At 36.7% G+C, this 19,257-nt stretch overlaps 1 protein-coding gene across 2 annotated transcripts in view; it reads left to right on the forward strand.

The window, feature by feature from the left end:
- The window catches only part of frmd3 (FERM domain containing 3), a 43,225-nt gene that overhangs the window by 3,585 nt on the left and 20,383 nt on the right, over nucleotides 1-19,257 (forward strand). For both annotated transcript variants that reach the window (XM_043247398.1, XM_043247397.1), the window contains exons 2-9: nucleotides 7,348-7,452; nucleotides 8,816-8,858; nucleotides 9,693-9,771; nucleotides 13,293-13,390; nucleotides 13,714-13,837; nucleotides 14,371-14,458; nucleotides 14,654-14,742; nucleotides 15,990-16,053. In XM_043247398.1, the coding sequence (XP_043103333.1) occupies nucleotides 7,348-7,452; nucleotides 8,816-8,858; nucleotides 9,693-9,771; nucleotides 13,293-13,390; nucleotides 13,714-13,837; nucleotides 14,371-14,458; nucleotides 14,654-14,742; nucleotides 15,990-16,053 (690 nt within the window). The remainder of the gene's footprint in view (nucleotides 1-7,347; nucleotides 7,453-8,815; nucleotides 8,859-9,692; nucleotides 9,772-13,292; nucleotides 13,391-13,713; nucleotides 13,838-14,370; nucleotides 14,459-14,653; nucleotides 14,743-15,989; nucleotides 16,054-19,257) is intronic.

Here is a 19,257-nt window from a genome sequence, read left to right on the forward strand (position 1 = left end):
CAGAATACGGCGCTGCCTTTCTTTATGAATCAATCATTGAATTATTCACTTAACTGGTACTTTCATAAGATAAAACCTCATCGTACTGAGACGTGTGACCATCAGTTTTGGTTCGTCTTTTAATCAAAATTGCAAAATGATAAGAATGAAATACAATCTAGGGAAATGGTAATGTAAAAAAAAGAAAGGGAAGGGCCACTTTTGTCAGCGAACGTAAAAGTAAAATGTTAAATATATATTTTCGCCCCTTTCTGTCATTATCCTCCCATTGCCATGTCTTTTTTTTTATAATCTCTTTAATCATCTCTCTTAGAGGACAGAGAAAAGTACAATTTAGCTGCGTTGTGTGGCTGTCATGTTATTCCAAAATATTATTTTGGAGCCAAAAATGATATAACCTGCAAATGAGCATGACGAGAACATAATTAAAAATGATTACATAAAGAACCTTTAGCCTTCGGCATGATCCGTGCGTTCAGAACTGTACAAAAACATACAAGGTGGCTTGGAAAATGAGCATTTGTGATGATTCAATAATATATTACAGCCACCCTTGCAGTGTGTCTTTTGTTTGCGTTTTTGCTAAGAATAGATTTTTATGTAGTGATGTGGAAATCACTACAGCACTTAAATACCTATCAAAAACTGAAAAAAAAAAAAAAAAAAAAAAAAAAAAAATATATATATATATATATATATATATATATATATATATATATATATATATATATAAAAAAAAAATAAAATAATATATAATAAAAAAAAAAAAAAATATATATATATATATATATATATATATATATTAAAAAAAAAAGAAGTAATCTCTTGTGTTGGGGGGTAAGTGATAACCAAATACAGCATGTTTCAGTGTCTAAGTAGTAAATGAGATGCGTGTGTGTGTGTGTGTGTGTGTGTGTGTGGGTCAGCGCTCAGTGAGTGTCTTCTCAGTGTCTGAAGGACAGATCTCTGATGCATTATTAAGGCAGATCATGCTCTTCGGTGTAGCTGCTTCATCACTCACGTGCTACTGATGCCGCGCTCTGCTTCCTCCTTTACAGTCCTCACCCCACAAGATCAAGCAGTGCCTTCAGGGACATAAAATATCAAATCAAACATTTTTTCGAAGATTTCCAATTTGATAGCCGGTTCTTTAAAGTGCCTCTGATATGTTTTTTTTTTTTTTTTTTTCACGTGTAACACTGTGACACAGTTCCGTGAATGAAAACATCTCTGAAAGTGCACCGCGTATGACGTTAAAAGAAAGAGTCGACTCATCGAAATCATCGAACTCATGAATCAGTTTTTAAAAGCGAGTTCGTGTTGACGTCAAGAATGATACATTAGTAGGTAAATGAATAAGATCAAAATAAATGCATATTATAAGAAACTGTCTTGAGCTTGCGTGCATGTGAAACTGTTGTTTGACCAAAACCAAAATATGAATCTTACATTACTACAATACGGCCATTTTAAATTACTATTAAATTAAATCATTATATACTATGCTAATGCCATGGTAATCCTTTGGTAATGTGGTATATGGTATACTGTAAAACATCTTTTAGCATCATCAGCTATTTTTAATTTCTTTGTGTGTATATATATATATATATATATATATATGTAAAACCAGAAACACTTGTTGATTAGAGAACTTAAACTTTACTTCAACTGGCGCATACTTGGGCCTTCATTTATAAAATAAAGTGATCAGAAAAGATCAAAGACGTAGCGAAAATTAAAAATGTTCATATTTAAAACAATAATTAAAGGAGAAAAGGAGACCGAATATATTCGCGTAGAAAACCCTTTTACTTTAAGGGTTATTAAGTACCTTTAGACACTAAAAATTCTGTTCTCGCTATATTCTTAAAAATGCAACGTTGTCATCCCTGATTAAACGCGGCTATTTCTGTACCAGACCAAATGCAAATTGCCCCATCTGCAGAAATGTATCTCTCATCCTCTCTCATTCCCTCTTTTCATCAATAAATGTCCGGAGAGCAAGAAGGAGAGAAGGTGGTGTTGTGGTGGAGGCTATAAATAGGGCTCGTGCTATTCTTATCCTCCTCCTCCGTGTCCTTTGATGGGATTTTTTTTGCAAGAATGACTGAAGAAAGAAAAAAAGAGATCATAAAGCAGGAGGAGAGAGAGAGAGAGAGAGAGAGAGAGAGAGAGGGGTGTAAATGAATGACGTCATTGCTGTGCTGGTGAACGATGTGTCAGTGATGTGCAGTGAATACGTACTAAGCTCTCTTTCTGCGCTCCTTAAAGCTGTTCTGGGAGATTTTGTGGATATTAAGGGATGGATACATAACGTATCTATCTTTATAATTCCAAAAAAATGTACATCTATATTTAGTATATAGTGATTTCATTTATTGAAAGTTTATTGAAATGTCTGTGATGTGTCCTTATTTAGATAGTAAGCGCGCGCTTGTGTGTGTGTGTGTGTGTGTGTGTGTGTGTGTGTGTGTGTGTTGAAGTGTCCTCCCACTCTGTTTGTACATCAGTAGCCCGAGGCAGTGCCCTGACAGTGTGTGGTGTGTGATGATAGATATTTTAAGAGACAACAGCATGTTTGGCCATTGGGGATATATGACCCGTTAAACACACAAACACACACCGATACACACTCGTGTCCGTCACTCACAGCGCTTCTGCCGTGGAACAGCCACGCGTTCAACTGACGCTTGTACCTTCACTAAAAGGCATTTAATATGGGAAAAACGTTGGATTTATAACAACTTCAGCTGTATTATTTTAACTTCACATAAAAATGAAAGGGCACTCAATAATGCAAAAATGTCAAATTAAGCATTTGAATTTGTTAAAGGACACAAAGTTCTGGTGCAAATTAATATATCATTTACATTTTTTTACAGTTATAATTAACTAGTGTTATTCGATATTACCTTCAAAGTAAATATATTCCTACGTATATATCTGGATTTAAATGTATGCTAGTTGACCATAAGTGCTTTACAGATAAATACTTTAAAGGGCAGATCTGTAGATCAATAAAGTTATTTCTGAAATTAAACGGGTCAAAAAAGTTTAACTAATCGCGTTTAGTGTAATTCGAAATTCAATTATGTCTCGGGAAAAGTATATATTTTTTAAATGATAAAATTTCCGCAATTTCCCCTTTTTAAAAGAATGCTAAAATGTGCTTCTTTTTCTCGAGGGAGCCCAGAAAACAACATGAAAATTCACTCAAGCTGTCAGTGTAAAATGGCTAAATGTTTTATGATGGAGCCACGAATCCATTGTGATCGTTACAGATTGGTTCGTTTCGAGAACGACAGTCCTGGTCATCCGTGTTCGTTCACTCTTAAATGTAAGGTTTAATCACTGAAGTTAGTTAAAACACGTCGTCCGTTGGCCGTTTCTCCAGCATGACGTGACTTTAATTGTCTTGAACGATCCCGTCATCGCGGTGAGTCACTCTCTTTGGCAGCTGTGCTTCCTCCTAAACGTTCTTTCACGAATTAGTTTCAGTATTCAACTTGACATTTTAAACTTTGTACAACCTTAAGGACGCATTGGTCACGTGCTGCCCTTAGTTGCACGAACTATTAATTATGCTCTTTTCCGATGCGGGAATTGCTCGTTGCATTGCGAGCAAAATGGGGGAAATGTCACCGCGCAAATTATTCATACAGCTGATGACACATTCGTACCGCAGGTGTACATGCATAATCGGAAATATCAATTGGACGTGAATCAGTGCACATAAATCGTTATTTTGCACAGTAAAATCATGAAAAGTGAACCGAATGCGTTAGTCCATTCTCTCCTTGACGATGAAATGAAGATGTGATATTTAGAAAATGTTTCAATTCTGAATTGCGAAATGAGCTTGAGGTGCGGACAGTAACAGAAGAAAGACTTGGACGAAGGCACCGGGTCAGTCTGACTTCAGACCTGTTGTCAGCATAATCCACTTTCCTGTGCTCGGGGATTAGAGGGCGAACAGAGAAATGCTTCTATGGTTTCGAGATCGCTCCCATTATAGCCATAAATGTTGCACAGGTCATCAGGGTCAGATCCAGAACAATGCAGGAGGACTGTTAAATGGGTTCAGAAGCTGCGGTGTGAAATGACGTCAAAAAAGCAAACCACTAAACAAAACTCATTTTTTAAAGACGATAGGTCCGTTAAGAAGAGGTTCGTGCTGGTTGTTCAATGAAATTAGCTGTTAAAAATAGCTCATCTCAAAAAAAGTTATGAAGAAAAATTCAACGGGGTCCAAAAGTTTCAAGCGCTGAAAAAGACGAGATGGGAGCATTTACTTGGTGCTTGTGCCATGACGTCATGTGACATGCCAAAACCAATGAGGTTTGATGTTTGGCCTCCGTATGCATATTTGGGGATTGCTTTGATTTGATTTAATGACTCAATTAAAGGAACGCTCCACTTTTTTTTGAAAAAAAGGCTCATTCTCCAACTCCCCCAGAGTTAATAAGCCATCACGCAGTGCCTGAAAACAGCCAGACCCTCTTACTTGCACAGTTAAGCATGTCTTGCAAGGGACTATTTTCCACAGGCGCTGCGTGATGTCACTGCGCCTGCTGCTCCCATGTTACGGCAACATACGTCCTTGATTATTACGCCAGGAATGGGAACATAGTTCTCAAATGTTGGTCAGTTTTGGTAATTTAAAGGAACACTCCACTATTTTTGAAAGTAGGCTCATTCTTTAACAGAGTTTTCATTTTTGGATGAGCTATCCAGTTAATCAAGTTACTTTTTGTTGCTTTTTTCATTCAAGTTAATCACACTAATTTAATAGATAAGTTGGCAGACAGACAACCTTTTCATTTTAAAAATGTGACAGTGTGAGCCTTTATTCCATGTCTGGACATTTGAACAGCATCCAACTAAATCTGTAGAGATTTTTGTTGCAATGCAGAAACTTGAATCCTGAATTAGGCAGGTCCTGTAAGATATATATATATATATATATATATATATATATATATATATATAATAACCTTTAACAATGACAAAATCCTATGCATTTGGGCCAAGGGCAGACTAAGCCATTTTAAGAAAATGAGAGGTTAATGGAAATCGACAGAGTGTTTGACTTTCACACTAACATCTGCCTCCTTCATTGTCTTCTATTTTCTTTTTCTTTCCGGTTACTTCCTTACTTTCTGGTTACTTTAATAATTTACACTCTTCCTTGTTTTGCTCATGTTCCATGTCCTCTGCTTAATGATATGAGCAGAGCCTTGCGACCTCTGGATTAGCAAACATTAGACGTTTAGTTCTAAGGCAGACACACTCATAATTGATATGGCATGGGTATTAATTACTGAACATTTTATCTAGGGCAAAGCTTTCACGGTCCTAAACTCTGTTTGTTCAGACGGTTCAGCTGCTGACAGAGGCATTGCTAACGCTAAGTGGATCTTGGAGGGATTTTGGAAGGTGGAGAGTTAAAGAAAGAGCAGCAACGCAGCGTGGTTGCTTTGTGTTTCAACTTGTCTTCCACGCCATCTTGTTAGACTCCTTAATAATTAATCATCTCTCCCCTATCCTGCCTCTCTCTTCATCATGCATGCATGCTCATTCATTAGAGGTGTTTGTTAAAGCAAGCTTCGCTATTTCTTGTGCTCTTTTGGTCTGTAGGGTTAGCATTTAGACAAACCATAACATTTAACATTTCTAAACACAGTTTAACAATTCAGTGTCTCCCAAAAGCATAGTTCCAACAACAAAAATACCTAAAATTAGCATTATTTACAGCAGTAACCTGACACTAAAACCTGACAAGAATCTCTAAATGGATTTTTAAGTTAATATTGTTGAACCAGCGTGATTTGAACAGAAGTGCGACAGAGTAGACAAGCGAGCAACACCCTAGAAACCACAAACAACCTAAATTAGTGGCAAAATGCAAACAACCAAGCTCATAGCAACCCCCTAGAAACACCTTAACAACTGCATACCAACACCCTAGAAACCACAAACAAAACTCTGCAATGCTGGCAACACACCAACAATCACTCCGAGCAAGCTCATGCCAACACCCTAGAAACTACAAATGACACCCTCAATACCGGCAACACATTAACAGTGACAGAGAACACATTTGGAATGGCATAGCAACACCCTCGAAATCTCAAACAACGCACTATGTTAATGGCAACACACCAACAATCACTCAGGACACCTTAGCAACCGCATAGCATCTCCCTAGAAACCACAAACAACACCCTGAAATAGTGGCAACACACCAATAATCACTCTGAACACCTTAGCAACCACATAGCTACACCCTAGAAACTACAAGTAACGTCCTCAATAGTGGCAACTGGCAACACACCAACAATCACTCAGGATACCTTAGCAACCGCATAGCAACACCCTAGAAACTACAAACAACATTCTCAGTAGTGACAACTGGCAACACACCAAAATAACCCAGAGCACCTTAACAACCGCATAGCAACACCCTAGAAACTGTGGCAACAAACTAATAATTTATGCAACTGTATAATGTAGTTCTTTCTATTCAGAAATCAAGGTTATATATATATATATATATATATATATATATATATATATATATATATATTGTTGTAAGAGAAGAGACATGACTTCTTAATTCAGAAATTGCAGCTTTAAGAAAGATGATGCTGATATTTTTCTTCATATACTGTAGGAGCAGAACATCCAGCCCAGCGTTTCTGTAGTGGCACTGAAACCTTGTGTTTCACACATCAGGAGCATGCTATAGCACCCTGCGTCACATGTAATAACAGCAAGGTCAAACCGCCGATGGTCATCAGAGCTGCTCAGTGGAGTGCTCAGTGGGCCATCACTCACTGAACGCCAGTGTGCAGCAGCAGCTTTTTAAATTACAATTCAATTACTTTTTATTTAAAAAAAACTATACATGTATTTTATTTTATGTGATGATACTGAGTTAGGAACACAAACCAGTAAGAACACAAAACATTCTTACTTCCTTTTGAGACATATGCATTAACTGAGTTCATTCGAATGATTGTTTAGACTGATTCAGATGTATAACTTGTGAGTCTTTTTGTATTGTTCAATACAATTACCTATCCGTTGCACTGGTTGCACAATAAAAAGTAAATAAATTGGCCGGTATTAAAAGTTATTGACTTTTGTCATATATCGTCCCTCATGTTATTATATCTTTTCATCGATTAAGCGACACAGGCAACAGTGAACATGATGTTACGTTCATAAGAACTGACTCACTATTTAATTTGATCTCAAAGCTCTGATGTAAGGATCTGTCAAAGATTCCGGATTTGATTATGGCTTTGATTTCTGTTGACTTGACTTCTCTTTCTTCTCCAGAGGGACACTAAAGGACAGTTTCTCTTGGATCATGTGTGTAATCACTACAGCCTGTTGGAGAAGGATTACTTCGGCATCAGATATGTGGACCCAGAGAAACAAAGGGTAAATGCGCTTTCACATTTCTTCCCATCGACATCTGAAACAAACACCATTTGCGAATAATTTGCAATGCTGTGTCTTTAGTAGCTACTTCACTACTGTGCAAAAGTATGGGCTACGCAATAAAAACAGTAATCTAACTAAATATTGCAATGCTGTTGAATATTGTCACGTCTTTGGACTCTTTTGTTGTTGTCACGTGCTCAGTGTGCCCTACTTTCAGTTCTAGTTAACTGTCTTCAGCCGTGTCTCGTTAATTTAGTCAATTACGTTGTGTATTTAAGTCCTGTGTTTTGAGTTCACGTTTGTCCTGTTTAAGTTTATTTGACTTGTCGTCTGCTCCTTCCCGCCTAACCGCGACCGTGACAAATATATTCGAAAAATGTCATTTAGATTTATTCGAAGCTGAATGTTTTTTTAGCATCATTGCTCCGGTCTTCGATTTCACTGATCCTTCAAAAATCTTTCTGATTTGCTGCTTATTATCAGTGTTGACTATGGAAGACTATGTTTCTGCCACTAAATAAAAAAAGGGTTAATTTTAAAATGAAAAGTCAGAATAGTGAGATAAAACAGCCTGAGTTGCGATCTGTGACGAATGCGGACGAGAACCAATGAGCGTTCGAAGTTTTGGATTACAGTGTACAAATAAAATTGTTTTATTTTGTATTTATGTTGCATTTTTGGTGTATTTTATAGTTTAGATTTAGTTTATAGTTATAGTTTTGTATGTTTAGATGCTTAAAATACGTCGGTTTTGACGTATGTTGACGTATATGTTTTATTGAACAGCATTTTGCGTAAAATGCATACGAATTATCATGAGATCACGTTAGTCGCAGTAACCTTTTAATTTTTTATTCAGTGGCGGAAAGGATCTTCCATACAAGACATCGTTTTTGCTTGTAGAAACTGAGATTTCGGGATTTGTTGTTGAATAGTAGTTTAACGTACCAAATTTATTTGAAGTAGAAACCTTAATGTACAGCACAAAATCTCACAAATCTTCAACATACTTGTTTCTACACCGTCACCAGGGTAGATATTTCATCCTTAAGTAACATACTGGCTTTAAATTCAGAAAGTTACCATGACAACCGACCAAGGGGTTTTACCCTGCTGTATTTACGACAATGTTTCTTCAGTCGAGCAGAAAAACCTCCCAGCAGCACTGCAGTGAATTATTTACAGTCATTGATGTTGTATTAATGTCCGTTGTAGAAAAAAGTGAGCGGGAATGCTGTTTGCGATCATTTCCTGAGCATGATGATTGTTCAAAGTGCTTCTCGTAAAAATGTTGATTTGTCACCATCTTGAGCTGTCGGCTCACAGCAGTCGATGATTTCTGTCTCTTGTTGTTTTACAGCATTGGTTGGATCCGAGCAAACCGGTCGTGAAGCAGATGAAATGTAAGTTCTTTATTTGGTTTTTGCCCTCAGATTCAGCTGCATCGGTAGACACTGTGAACGCAGTTTCATTTTCATTCGCACAAATTCAGACATTTCATAACTGAGGTTTTTGGCTTTTCCTCCAATGAAGCTCAAAGACGTGGTAGGGAATGCGCAATGGGAACCGGAAATGTTGCACCACAGCTCAACATTTCAGGAGATCATGATCTTATAACAGCTTATAACATCTTACAGTAAAGGAGAGAGTTATATCTAGTAACAAAAATACTATCTTCTTTCATAAAACTCACTTTAGCGCCCCCCGGCTCCACTTGTAGATCTATTACGGGGAAATTTTTGCAGGCAACATTTCTCTTTGACTTCTTATTGCGCTTGAAATGTCCTAAATGCATCAAATCACTTATTATAACTCCTATTTTTCATCCAAAACAGGGTGTTATGAGTATCAGCCTTCATTCAATGCTGTTTACAATTGTCAATGTATGGCTCGCCTATGAAACGTCACAGAAATATTGCTAACGTCACACAAGATACACGGAGAAAGACCGCAGACAAAGTGTGAAATGACTTCCAAGCAGACGTTCTCTGAAGTGACGCGCTGACGTCAATGAAATCAATCTTTCCCTCCGAGCTCTAAACTCCTCAGACTCATTACGTTTATCTTTGAAGACTTCATTTCATTCTTCACCAGAGGGGTTTCCCTCATCTCATGGATTAATATAATCATTTTAGCTCCCCTCATGCCCTCGGTTACAGTTCTCTGCATAATCTCTCTCGCATTTACTGGCTCGCCCTCAAGTGAGTCTCTCTCTGCCCTCGTCTGATTGTTTTCAGGTCAGCAGCCGTACACTATGTGCTTCAGGGTGAAGTTCTACCCTCAGGAGCCAATCAAGATCAAGGAAGAGCTGACGAGGTAACGGGACTGTGATCTAATGTTCAAATGGCGTTCGAATAATATCAAAACAACCCGGGCCGGTCATAGCATTAAACAGCTTTGAATCTCCCAAGTCAAGTGTGCGAGACGGAGGATCCTCTGGAAGAGATTTGCATTTTAAAAAACGCCTCCTGGGCAGATTGTTCCAGTTTCGTTTGGAAAGAGCATGTTTACTTTGCAGCTGAAGCCAGAACGGCTGATCTGCGGATGCTTTCATGTCAAAGTAAGCAGTGTGATCTCATTATAGTGAATCTCATGAAACATGGCCGGGTCATGCTTCACTCCAAAAAACAGAAGGAAGAAATATATTTTGTGCAAAGTAAGAGATAAACATATTTTTGTACCTTTTTTTTACATTAAGCTGTTATTTTTCTGAATAATTAAGCACGTTTTCCAAGATTTCATTGTATTCGCCTTTATTCTATTCAGTGAAATCTCTAGGTGGGTGGATCATTATTCTGTATTTATATCTGTATATATGTATATATATATATATCATTGTGGGATTTTAAATGAACAATCCCAGTTAGGGATACACCAATCAATTTGAGAGCATACATTTATACAAAAAAACCCCAAAAAACACCCTGATTTATGTAAGTGAGATAACACAAAAAGACATGTGAACTACTGAATCTTTTGGAATCTATTTATTTACAACGAATCAATTCGCCACAATAAATCAGGCTTTCCAAAGCTTCATATGAAAAGGTTTCTTTAGGTTGAATGGATTTTGATCTTTTCAAAGTGACATACAAGAAACTGCAGCATTTAGGAGGAAATTATTTATCAGAACAAATCAGACGATTCATTCCAGTGAATCAATCTTTCCAGAGAGAGTGCTGCGTTTTAGGATGAAATGATTCATTAGGATGAGTATAAATATTCAGGACAGCGTATGAAATAGATGACCATTTCGTAACGAAGATAACCATATAATAATGTGGTTTCACATATTTGGCATCATTATTTTTAAGTCTTTAAGAATATAATATTAGAGGTGATAGCCTTGTGGTCCTCCTGGATGATTTTCTCACTTTCTTTAATAAAAGCAAAAATATGTTAAAACGATTTTAAAATATGTATAATTTAGGTTTTTAAATCATAGAAATATAAATATACCACACAGAGGCAAATTTGACAATGACAAGGTTAATTATGAATACTAATAACTAATAATACTTAAAGATGCTATCATTCCGACATGATCACAAACTTTTTGTGCTTACCTAGATTTTTAAAAGATTTTTCTTTTCGTCATTTTAGACGTCCTTATTTTTCCAAAAATGAATATGAAACATGTTTACTCCTCAATTTTATGTTAATAGGATATTTTTTTCTTCTTCTCTCGAACGGAAGCAAAAATATTCTGAATAGGCTGTCGGTGTCAATGTGTGTCACATTCCTCTAACATTATCAGAGAGCAACGGTCCAAAAACGAGCTTTGATTCCATCTCAAACACACACACAAGCGCAGACATCTGCATAGATACACACACACACACACACACACACACACACAGATTGCTAGTGTGACTAACTCATTAGTGCTGCTCTCACAACATGATGCTCAGTGCATGCGCGCCATCTGAACTGTGAAGATAAATGTATTTGTCTTTCTGGATCTTCCACACTTTCTGTGCTCGCTGGAAAAGCAGGATGTTCCTGTGGCCAGGCAGAAGCTTGAAAGAGTGCAAAGGCGTATGTGTGCGAGAGAGCGTATCCGGGAGCCCAGGTTATTTGAGTTAAACGGGAACATCATGTGAAACAGGAAGGAAGGGATTGAGATGGACAAGAGATGCATTAATGTGAACGTTCAAGCTATTTTCTCCTTTTTTCTGTTAAAGCTCAGCGTGACATAGAAAACAACTATAGTACCGCTCTTTCTCTGTTTAATATTTCATATGAAGAGTAGCGTTGAGTGCAGCGGGTTAGAAAGAGTGGAAAAAACAGTAATGCGCAAGTGCACTAAAAGTGCGTCTGCGATCCTATTGTGCAAACTCCGTAACTCAACACGAGTCAAATAATACAGTTCATCTTATTGTGAACGATTTGTGAGTCTACTGGTTTTTAATCATTTTTCGAAAAACGTGGTTTCACTTGGAAGTATGCCACATAACTTTTTTGAAAAAGAAGTGTACTTAATAGTTTTAAATGCGCAGCGCAGATGTGCTTTGTAGATAATAACAAAATCAATTAAATACATGTCACTTACTGTAAATGTACTTTCATGACTGTTTAACAGAATGGGTAAAGGCGCAATGGATGGGCCAACAGTGTAATTATACATTATACATAGAAATTAATTACAGACGTAACCACATATAGGTATTTTTAAAAATGTAAGTACAATGTAAAAACATGCAATAAGTGCATCGTACTAACGATTAATTTAAATGTAAGTACATAGTAGTTAATGCCACCTAATATAAAGCTGGACCAGATGTAAAATATAATCACTTTTAATTGAATTGCAGTTATATATAATTGAGTTTCTGAAAACAGTTCTCTTTTACCCTTCTTACAGAGCAGTGGAAGCTTAATCGGTTGTGAATTTAAACTAGTCATGATCGTATGCATGAGCTTGGATGAAAAATGATTAATAATGTAGGGTCACTGTGCAATTTCGAACATAGCAGCAATTTAAAAAAATAATAGCGAGCTCCTCGATACGCCTAGAACACAACCGAATGCACTTCGTAAAAAATTAAATAAAGAGTATGTTCGTTTTTGAAGCACATGTTATTGTCAGTTCAGACTTACCTGTGATGCGTTTCATGTTGCGTCTACGTTTATTTAAGCTTTTGCGAAAGTGACATTTCTGAAAGGCCACAGGAGCGCTTTAATGTTAGTGTACCAGAAGACTATCTACTTTTTTTACTAAGTACTTGCGATAACTCTAAAGCTCTCAAACTCTGAGACAAAGCAGTAAAATTGAATATTTTGGGGTGCACTGGAGTATTGTGCACTAGTATACTTCAAAATGTAAAACAATAATTGAGTTTTTAGATAATATACGCTCAATATAACCACTTACTGTGCATGCACTTAACAAGATACATTTTCATGTTTTTGGGTCACACTTTGTATTAAGCGGCCTTAAATACTATGTAGTTACTTCAAAAAATAAGTACATTGTATTTATTGTGTTCATATTGCATTGCAAAGCACTTTTGCTGCTATTGAGGTGGATACGGGTCAGGTTAGGGATAGGTTTGGTGGTGTAGGTTGGTTTAAGGGTGGGTTAAAGTGTAACGGATGGGTCAATAGTGTCATTATAAATGTAATTATACATTCATCATGATTGTGCGTGATTAAGGCTAACTGAAAAAAGTAAACAAAATAATGTAATAGCTTGAGTTAAGTCTAAAATATTACATCAGTTTCTGATGGGGGCCATATAACAGCCTGAATGACGTCTTCTTGAATTGTACTGTGAATGTAGCAAAATAAAGAGCATCCACGGTGAACGTTTCATGTCAGAGTGTTTCTATTGTCAGGTATCTTCTGTACCTGCAGCTGAAGAGAGACGTGTACCACGGTCGGCTGCTGTGTCCCTTCGCTGATGCTGCGTACCTCGGAGCCTGTATAGTTCAGGGTGAGAATACAATCTCATCTTCAGACCGCTTTTACAATCAATCACACTTTTTATTACATTTTCTGATGTAACCAACGCTAGAGTACTGTTTGACATCAGAGGCGGTGACATGGTGTTCCTGAGACGTTTTCTTCTGGAAGCTTTTTAACTAATGAACAGTCATATTTCAATCCTCTTTACACGTTTCCCTGCCCATAAAGAGACCAGCAAAGAGAGTTTCCGATGGAAATGAACCTTATTTAGATCAGGAACAGGCGAAAGTCTCTTGGGGGTCTTCAGCTTTTCATCTGGTCACTGATGAGTTTTTGTCTGCCTTGTTTTAGCTGAGCTTGGGGACTACGATCCTGAGGAACATCCTGCGGACTACATCAGTGACTTCAAGCTCTTCCCCAAACAGTCCCTCAAACTAGAGCGCAAGATCATGGAGATCCACCAGAATGAGCTGAGGTGAGGGGAAAAACATCGGAAAGCCCACTGGAGGACATGCATACCAATCGCTGCAGTTTAGACTAGAAGCAGTAAAACTCAGAAAAACGAATCTGTCCTTTTTCACGCAAAGTACGGTCTCATATGCAGGTCCACATTAAAATTTGTCAGCGTTACTTGAGGAATATTCCAATAATTGTACACCAACGTTCAGTTCTATTTATTTGGGATTCGTACAATGTTTCTTATGCTCACCAAGGCGGCATTTATTGGATACAGTAAAAAAGTAATTACTCCTAGTCCGTGTCACATGATCCTTCGGAAAACATTCAAATATATAGATTTGCTGCTCAAGAAACATTTCTGATTATCAACGTTTATTAACAATTTAAATCTTGACTGTCACATTTGATCAGTTTTGATCTTTGAATACTGTTGATGTTTTTACTTTTGAACTGTACTGTAGAATATAGACCTTCATAATTTAGAATATACAATATGAAAGACTTGGTGCGGCCTATTTGTAGATCTTATTGTGTCGTTTGTTTCTGTAGGGGACAGTGTCCTGCCCTCGCCGAGTTAAATCTCCTTCAGAGGGCTCACACACTGGACACATATGGAGTGGACCCACATCCCTGCAAGGTACCGACTCGACCAACAAAATATCTGTCAAAGTAGTTGAACATCATTTGCTGAAAAAAGTAAGAAGCTGTGCAGCGATCAAAGCAAATTTACATGGAGAGAAAATTAAAAAGCAGTTCAATGGAATGCAAAAAAAACTACTTTTGGTTGTAGCTGAAACATCATGAATCTGAAGCTTAATCTAATTCATTTCAGGATTTCACGGGATCTACTGCCTTCCTGGGATTCACTGCAAGAGGGTTTGTGGTTTTCCAGGGAAATAAGCGGATCCACCTTTTAAAATGGTAACCACCTTATCGCTTTTTAATGTCTTCACTTTTTTCAGATTCACTTGCCATCACTACTTTAACTTGCGGTGTAGTTTTCACAGACAAACAACGCTGTATGTTGTCAATAAAGTCACTTTTAAATCGGTCAGCTTTATGTTGATCGATGCAACAAATCCATAAAATCATTGAACGTGTTGTGAATATTTTGTTGCTTTTGTGGATTCCTATTAAAATAACTGGATTTTGTTGTGACCTCGCCATGATTCTAGTGTCACTTTGTAGCTTATTTTGAAAAAAACAACAGCAACGACAACATCCAAAGGGTTAAATTCTGTCATTACTCACCATGATGTCATTCATCTGCGGAACGCAAAATACAATTTTATTTGTTTAAGTTAAACTCTGCAGGACTCTGCAGGTCTGGTGATATTTTGCCGATATGCCGATATTTTTCAACTCATTTTGACCGATATCGATATATTTCCTTTAAGTCTCTCCTGTGCAGAAAATGTAAGCATTTTTTTTATTTGGACTTAGAACTTAAGTCTTAGGTACTTTACAAATGACAGAAGCTTTAAAAATAGCTATAAATAAACCGATATAAATAACCGATATAACCTTACCGAGCGGGCATTAGGACCCGGGGGAGTCTGCCGCTGCACATGCTGTTGCCGTTCACTCTACCTCACGCGCTTTGTATTCTCGTAGCGTCGTAAAACTGAAGTTGAGCCACTGATGTGACTGTTTTACTGATGTATTTACTACGTTTCTGGAGCTGGATCATTTCAGTTGTGTTGCTGTTCATGGAGGGTCAGACAGTTAAGATAAAAATGTCTTAATTTGGGTTCTGAAGATGAACGAGGGTCTTATAGGTTTGGGACGACACGAGGGTGAGTGAGTTAGCTAAATCGCCAATGAAACTCTGATGAAAAAACCTTGCAAACCGAAGATCATCTAAGATCTGTTCTTCCTCCAAATCAGCTTGAGAGCTTGCAAATAAAGCGGTTTCCCGGCAGACAGCTGAAAGCCTGTGCTCTGTGACTCACAGACATTATGTAAGGACAGTCGATCGGAGGATGGGCGAGCGGTCTGTGGGTGCTCCTGATCTATACGACATATGAGGTTTTGTACGGTTGTTAACACCAGCCGATGAATGCTTTTGAAGCATTTTCCTCTCATAGCTTTAGAGTGCCTGTTGACACGAACCTTTTAAACCGAATACCTCACTTGTAACGTTTCATTTGTATCCCTCACTCTTGCAGGGCAGATGTCAGCAAATTTAAGTTTGAAGGGAAAACCTTTTATGTGATTGGAGTGCAAAGAGAGGTAAGACGCGTTGACTTTTTACAAATTTCATTCATATGGTTCATAATGCATTTACCCACCATGAAACCTGACCTAAAACCATTATCATTATGCTGTACATTACATCATGAGGACATTAGAAAGTCTTCTTACATTCGTTTGAGAGCTTTGGTAAACTTACTGGCATTGTCCTATATATTTATTACGCCCCTATTTTTCATTCTACTGTAATAAATAGCTGAAAATTATTTTAAATAATTTATAAAGAATAAAACCTTAAACAGGGTGACCGTACATCTTTTTCCCCTCATGTGTATTTTAGTCAAGATTAAAAAAAAAATGTATGTTCTGGTTTTGGCTTTGTTTTCATACTGACGCTTTCTTTACAGTCGTCATACAATATATTTACAGATATATTATAAAAATATTGCTTTAATAGTTCTCTGGAGATCCTGACTAAACGAATAATCGAGTAAACGAGTAATCGGTCGATTATTTTCGCGATTAATCGAGTAATCAGATTATTGGAAAACATTTTTTTGCAGTAATTAAAATAGACTTAAGCAAACAGTAGCATTACAAGTAACTTGAGTTACCTAATCGGATTACTTTTTAAAAGTAACCAGTAAAGTAGCACATTATATATCGGATTAAACATTCTGAGTTATCTTTTCAAATATGTATCACATTTGTTTCTCACAACTGCTCATAGAAACAGTTGCAGTATGTATGTATGTATATAATTGCATTTTATTAGTCGATCTCTTTTCTACGAACCTTATGATTCAATTCATCCATACTAATAAGCAAAAATTTTACTTTCTTTCTCCGGCGACATATTCTTCGCGTGATTTGTTTGAGCTGCGCCTTTTACTGTACAGACATGAATTTACTTTTCCTTCGGCGCATTTAATTTCACTTTTGTTGTTTTGAAAGAGCTTTTAGATTTGTAAAAGAAGAATGTGTCTATTAAAAACAAACAAACGAGCCAGATTTAAGCAACTCAAAAGTAATGTAACGTATTACTAGCCGTAAAAAGTAAGTAACACAGTTAGGCAGGTAAGTAACACTATATTGTAATGCATAACTTATTTTTGGTCACTACTTTCCAGTATGTATGAAAACAACAGAAAAAACAAAGCCAAAACCTGGATATTTTAGGCAATTGACTGCATCAACTGCCTCTTAAACCTCACCGTTTCAATGCAGATGTCAAAGTAGCTTTGTTTTGCCAGTACAGATTTAAGTCCTGTTCACACTAAGCACAATAATTGTAAAGATAACCAGTGTAAAGTTTTAATATTTGTATGACAACAGTGATCACGAGACAACTACAACGCCAACAAGGAAGACTATAATACTGACTTTTAAAAGCCTGTGTGTTAAGGATGCAGATGGCACAACCGCACAGAACGATCACTGATGTGGGCACTAATATAGTTATTGTTATAGTTACGTTCTTGGTGTGAACAGGTCTTTTATTCAGCGTCCTGTGCCTGTCATTCTGTTTGTGTGTCACGCTTTAAATCTAGTTTTTCATGTGCTTCTGTCTTCTTTTCTCTGTGTGCACTTTTCCATTGCTGGTGAGTAAACATATACATCACGGCCATTGGTGAACTCATGAATTATGACTATATAGCCTTAGCGCATTTCCTCACCCACATATCTGCCCTGATTTTAATCAGTCTTTAGTTGTAGTGCCCAACATAGTGTATTCATGACAATTTCACAGGCAACACTATCTAAAAAAAATAAAATAAAAATACAGTATTTTACTGGATAATCTAATTAAAAATTATTTAACTCTAAATCAAAATGAATAACTTTTTTTGACATATTATACATTTAAACATGAATAAATTCATTACTATTTATAATTGTAATATTTATAATTAAATTATTATCTTTTAATTACTCTACTCTTGAGTGTTTTAGTAAATCGTGTATATGCGTTAAATATTTTAAAATAATTAAATCCTAAAGCCTGCGTTTTGGGAATGAATCTAAACGCACTGCTGTTACTGACATTGTTATAATAGAAAACTCGATTTCTATACAACTTGACTTTGTGCAGCCAAAATTTATAGATATAATTAACTACGTAGAAAAATTATTGTAATAGTTGCTAAAACAGTGGTTCTTAACCAGGGATATTAACAAACCTGTATTTTTATAATGTATATATATATATATATATATATATATATATATATATATATATATATATAATATACGCCAGTCTGTACATTAACTAAAATAAAATATATGTACACCTAATCCTTATCCAGTAAATCACAAATGAGTCGAAAGTGCTGAGATGTATTTCTTAGGTTGCTTGTGATTATGCATATAATATGATGGGTATGAAACTAAAGCGTTGTGTGTGATTGGTTATTTCTGTACACCGTACCATCGCCTGTCTGGGTCTCCACCCATGCAAGCCTGAGAGTCTCTGGGTTGATACCGTATGTGTGTGAACAGGGAGAATCATTGTGTGCCGTTCTCACTGAAGTCTGTATTTCTTTGCATGTTCACACACACACACACACACACACTTGTGTGTGTTTATTTAGCGCGGACATGTGACTGTGTTTCACACACGTGCACACGTCTGCCTGCGATAAACACTATTCTGCCCAGAAGTGTCGGAGTGCAGACTGTTCACTATCCCCGGAGGTTGAGCAACGGCTGACCTGTTCTCCTACTCAAATCTCACAAAATGATTTCTGAATTATTATTCACATACTTAGAGAACAGACGTCTTACATAACACGCTTTTTGAGCTCCTAACATGAATTATACCTTATAGGCCGTCCTTTTTTTTTTTTTTTTTTTTACCGTAATTTGTATGCTTCATACAGCAATAAAATATATTGAACAAAATTCAATAACATAAAAATGCCAGTGTGTAAATAGTGAGGCATTGCTTTTATTCATTAAATTGTATTTTATTTAATAACGGCGAAATATTGTTACGTCATTATTGTTCATTTTGTAAAGAATTTCTCCAACCTCATTTCAACAAATCAACAAAATTGCATGAAAAAAATGATTTATCTGTCTGCTGCTGTCTTCATTATTGCTACGATGCTCACAACTGAATACCGCGTTTCTTAGAAAACTTTTACATTTAATGAAGAGACAGAATGTTTAGCTGTAGCTAATAGCCAATGGCACACACACACACACACAAAGATCCATTAACTCACATGAGAATAAAATAGT

The sequence above is a fragment of the Puntigrus tetrazona genome, chromosome 8 (genome assembly GCF_018831695.1).
Source record: "Puntigrus tetrazona isolate hp1 chromosome 8, ASM1883169v1, whole genome shotgun sequence".
Lineage (NCBI taxonomy): Eukaryota > Metazoa > Chordata > Actinopteri > Cypriniformes > Cyprinidae > Puntigrus > Puntigrus tetrazona.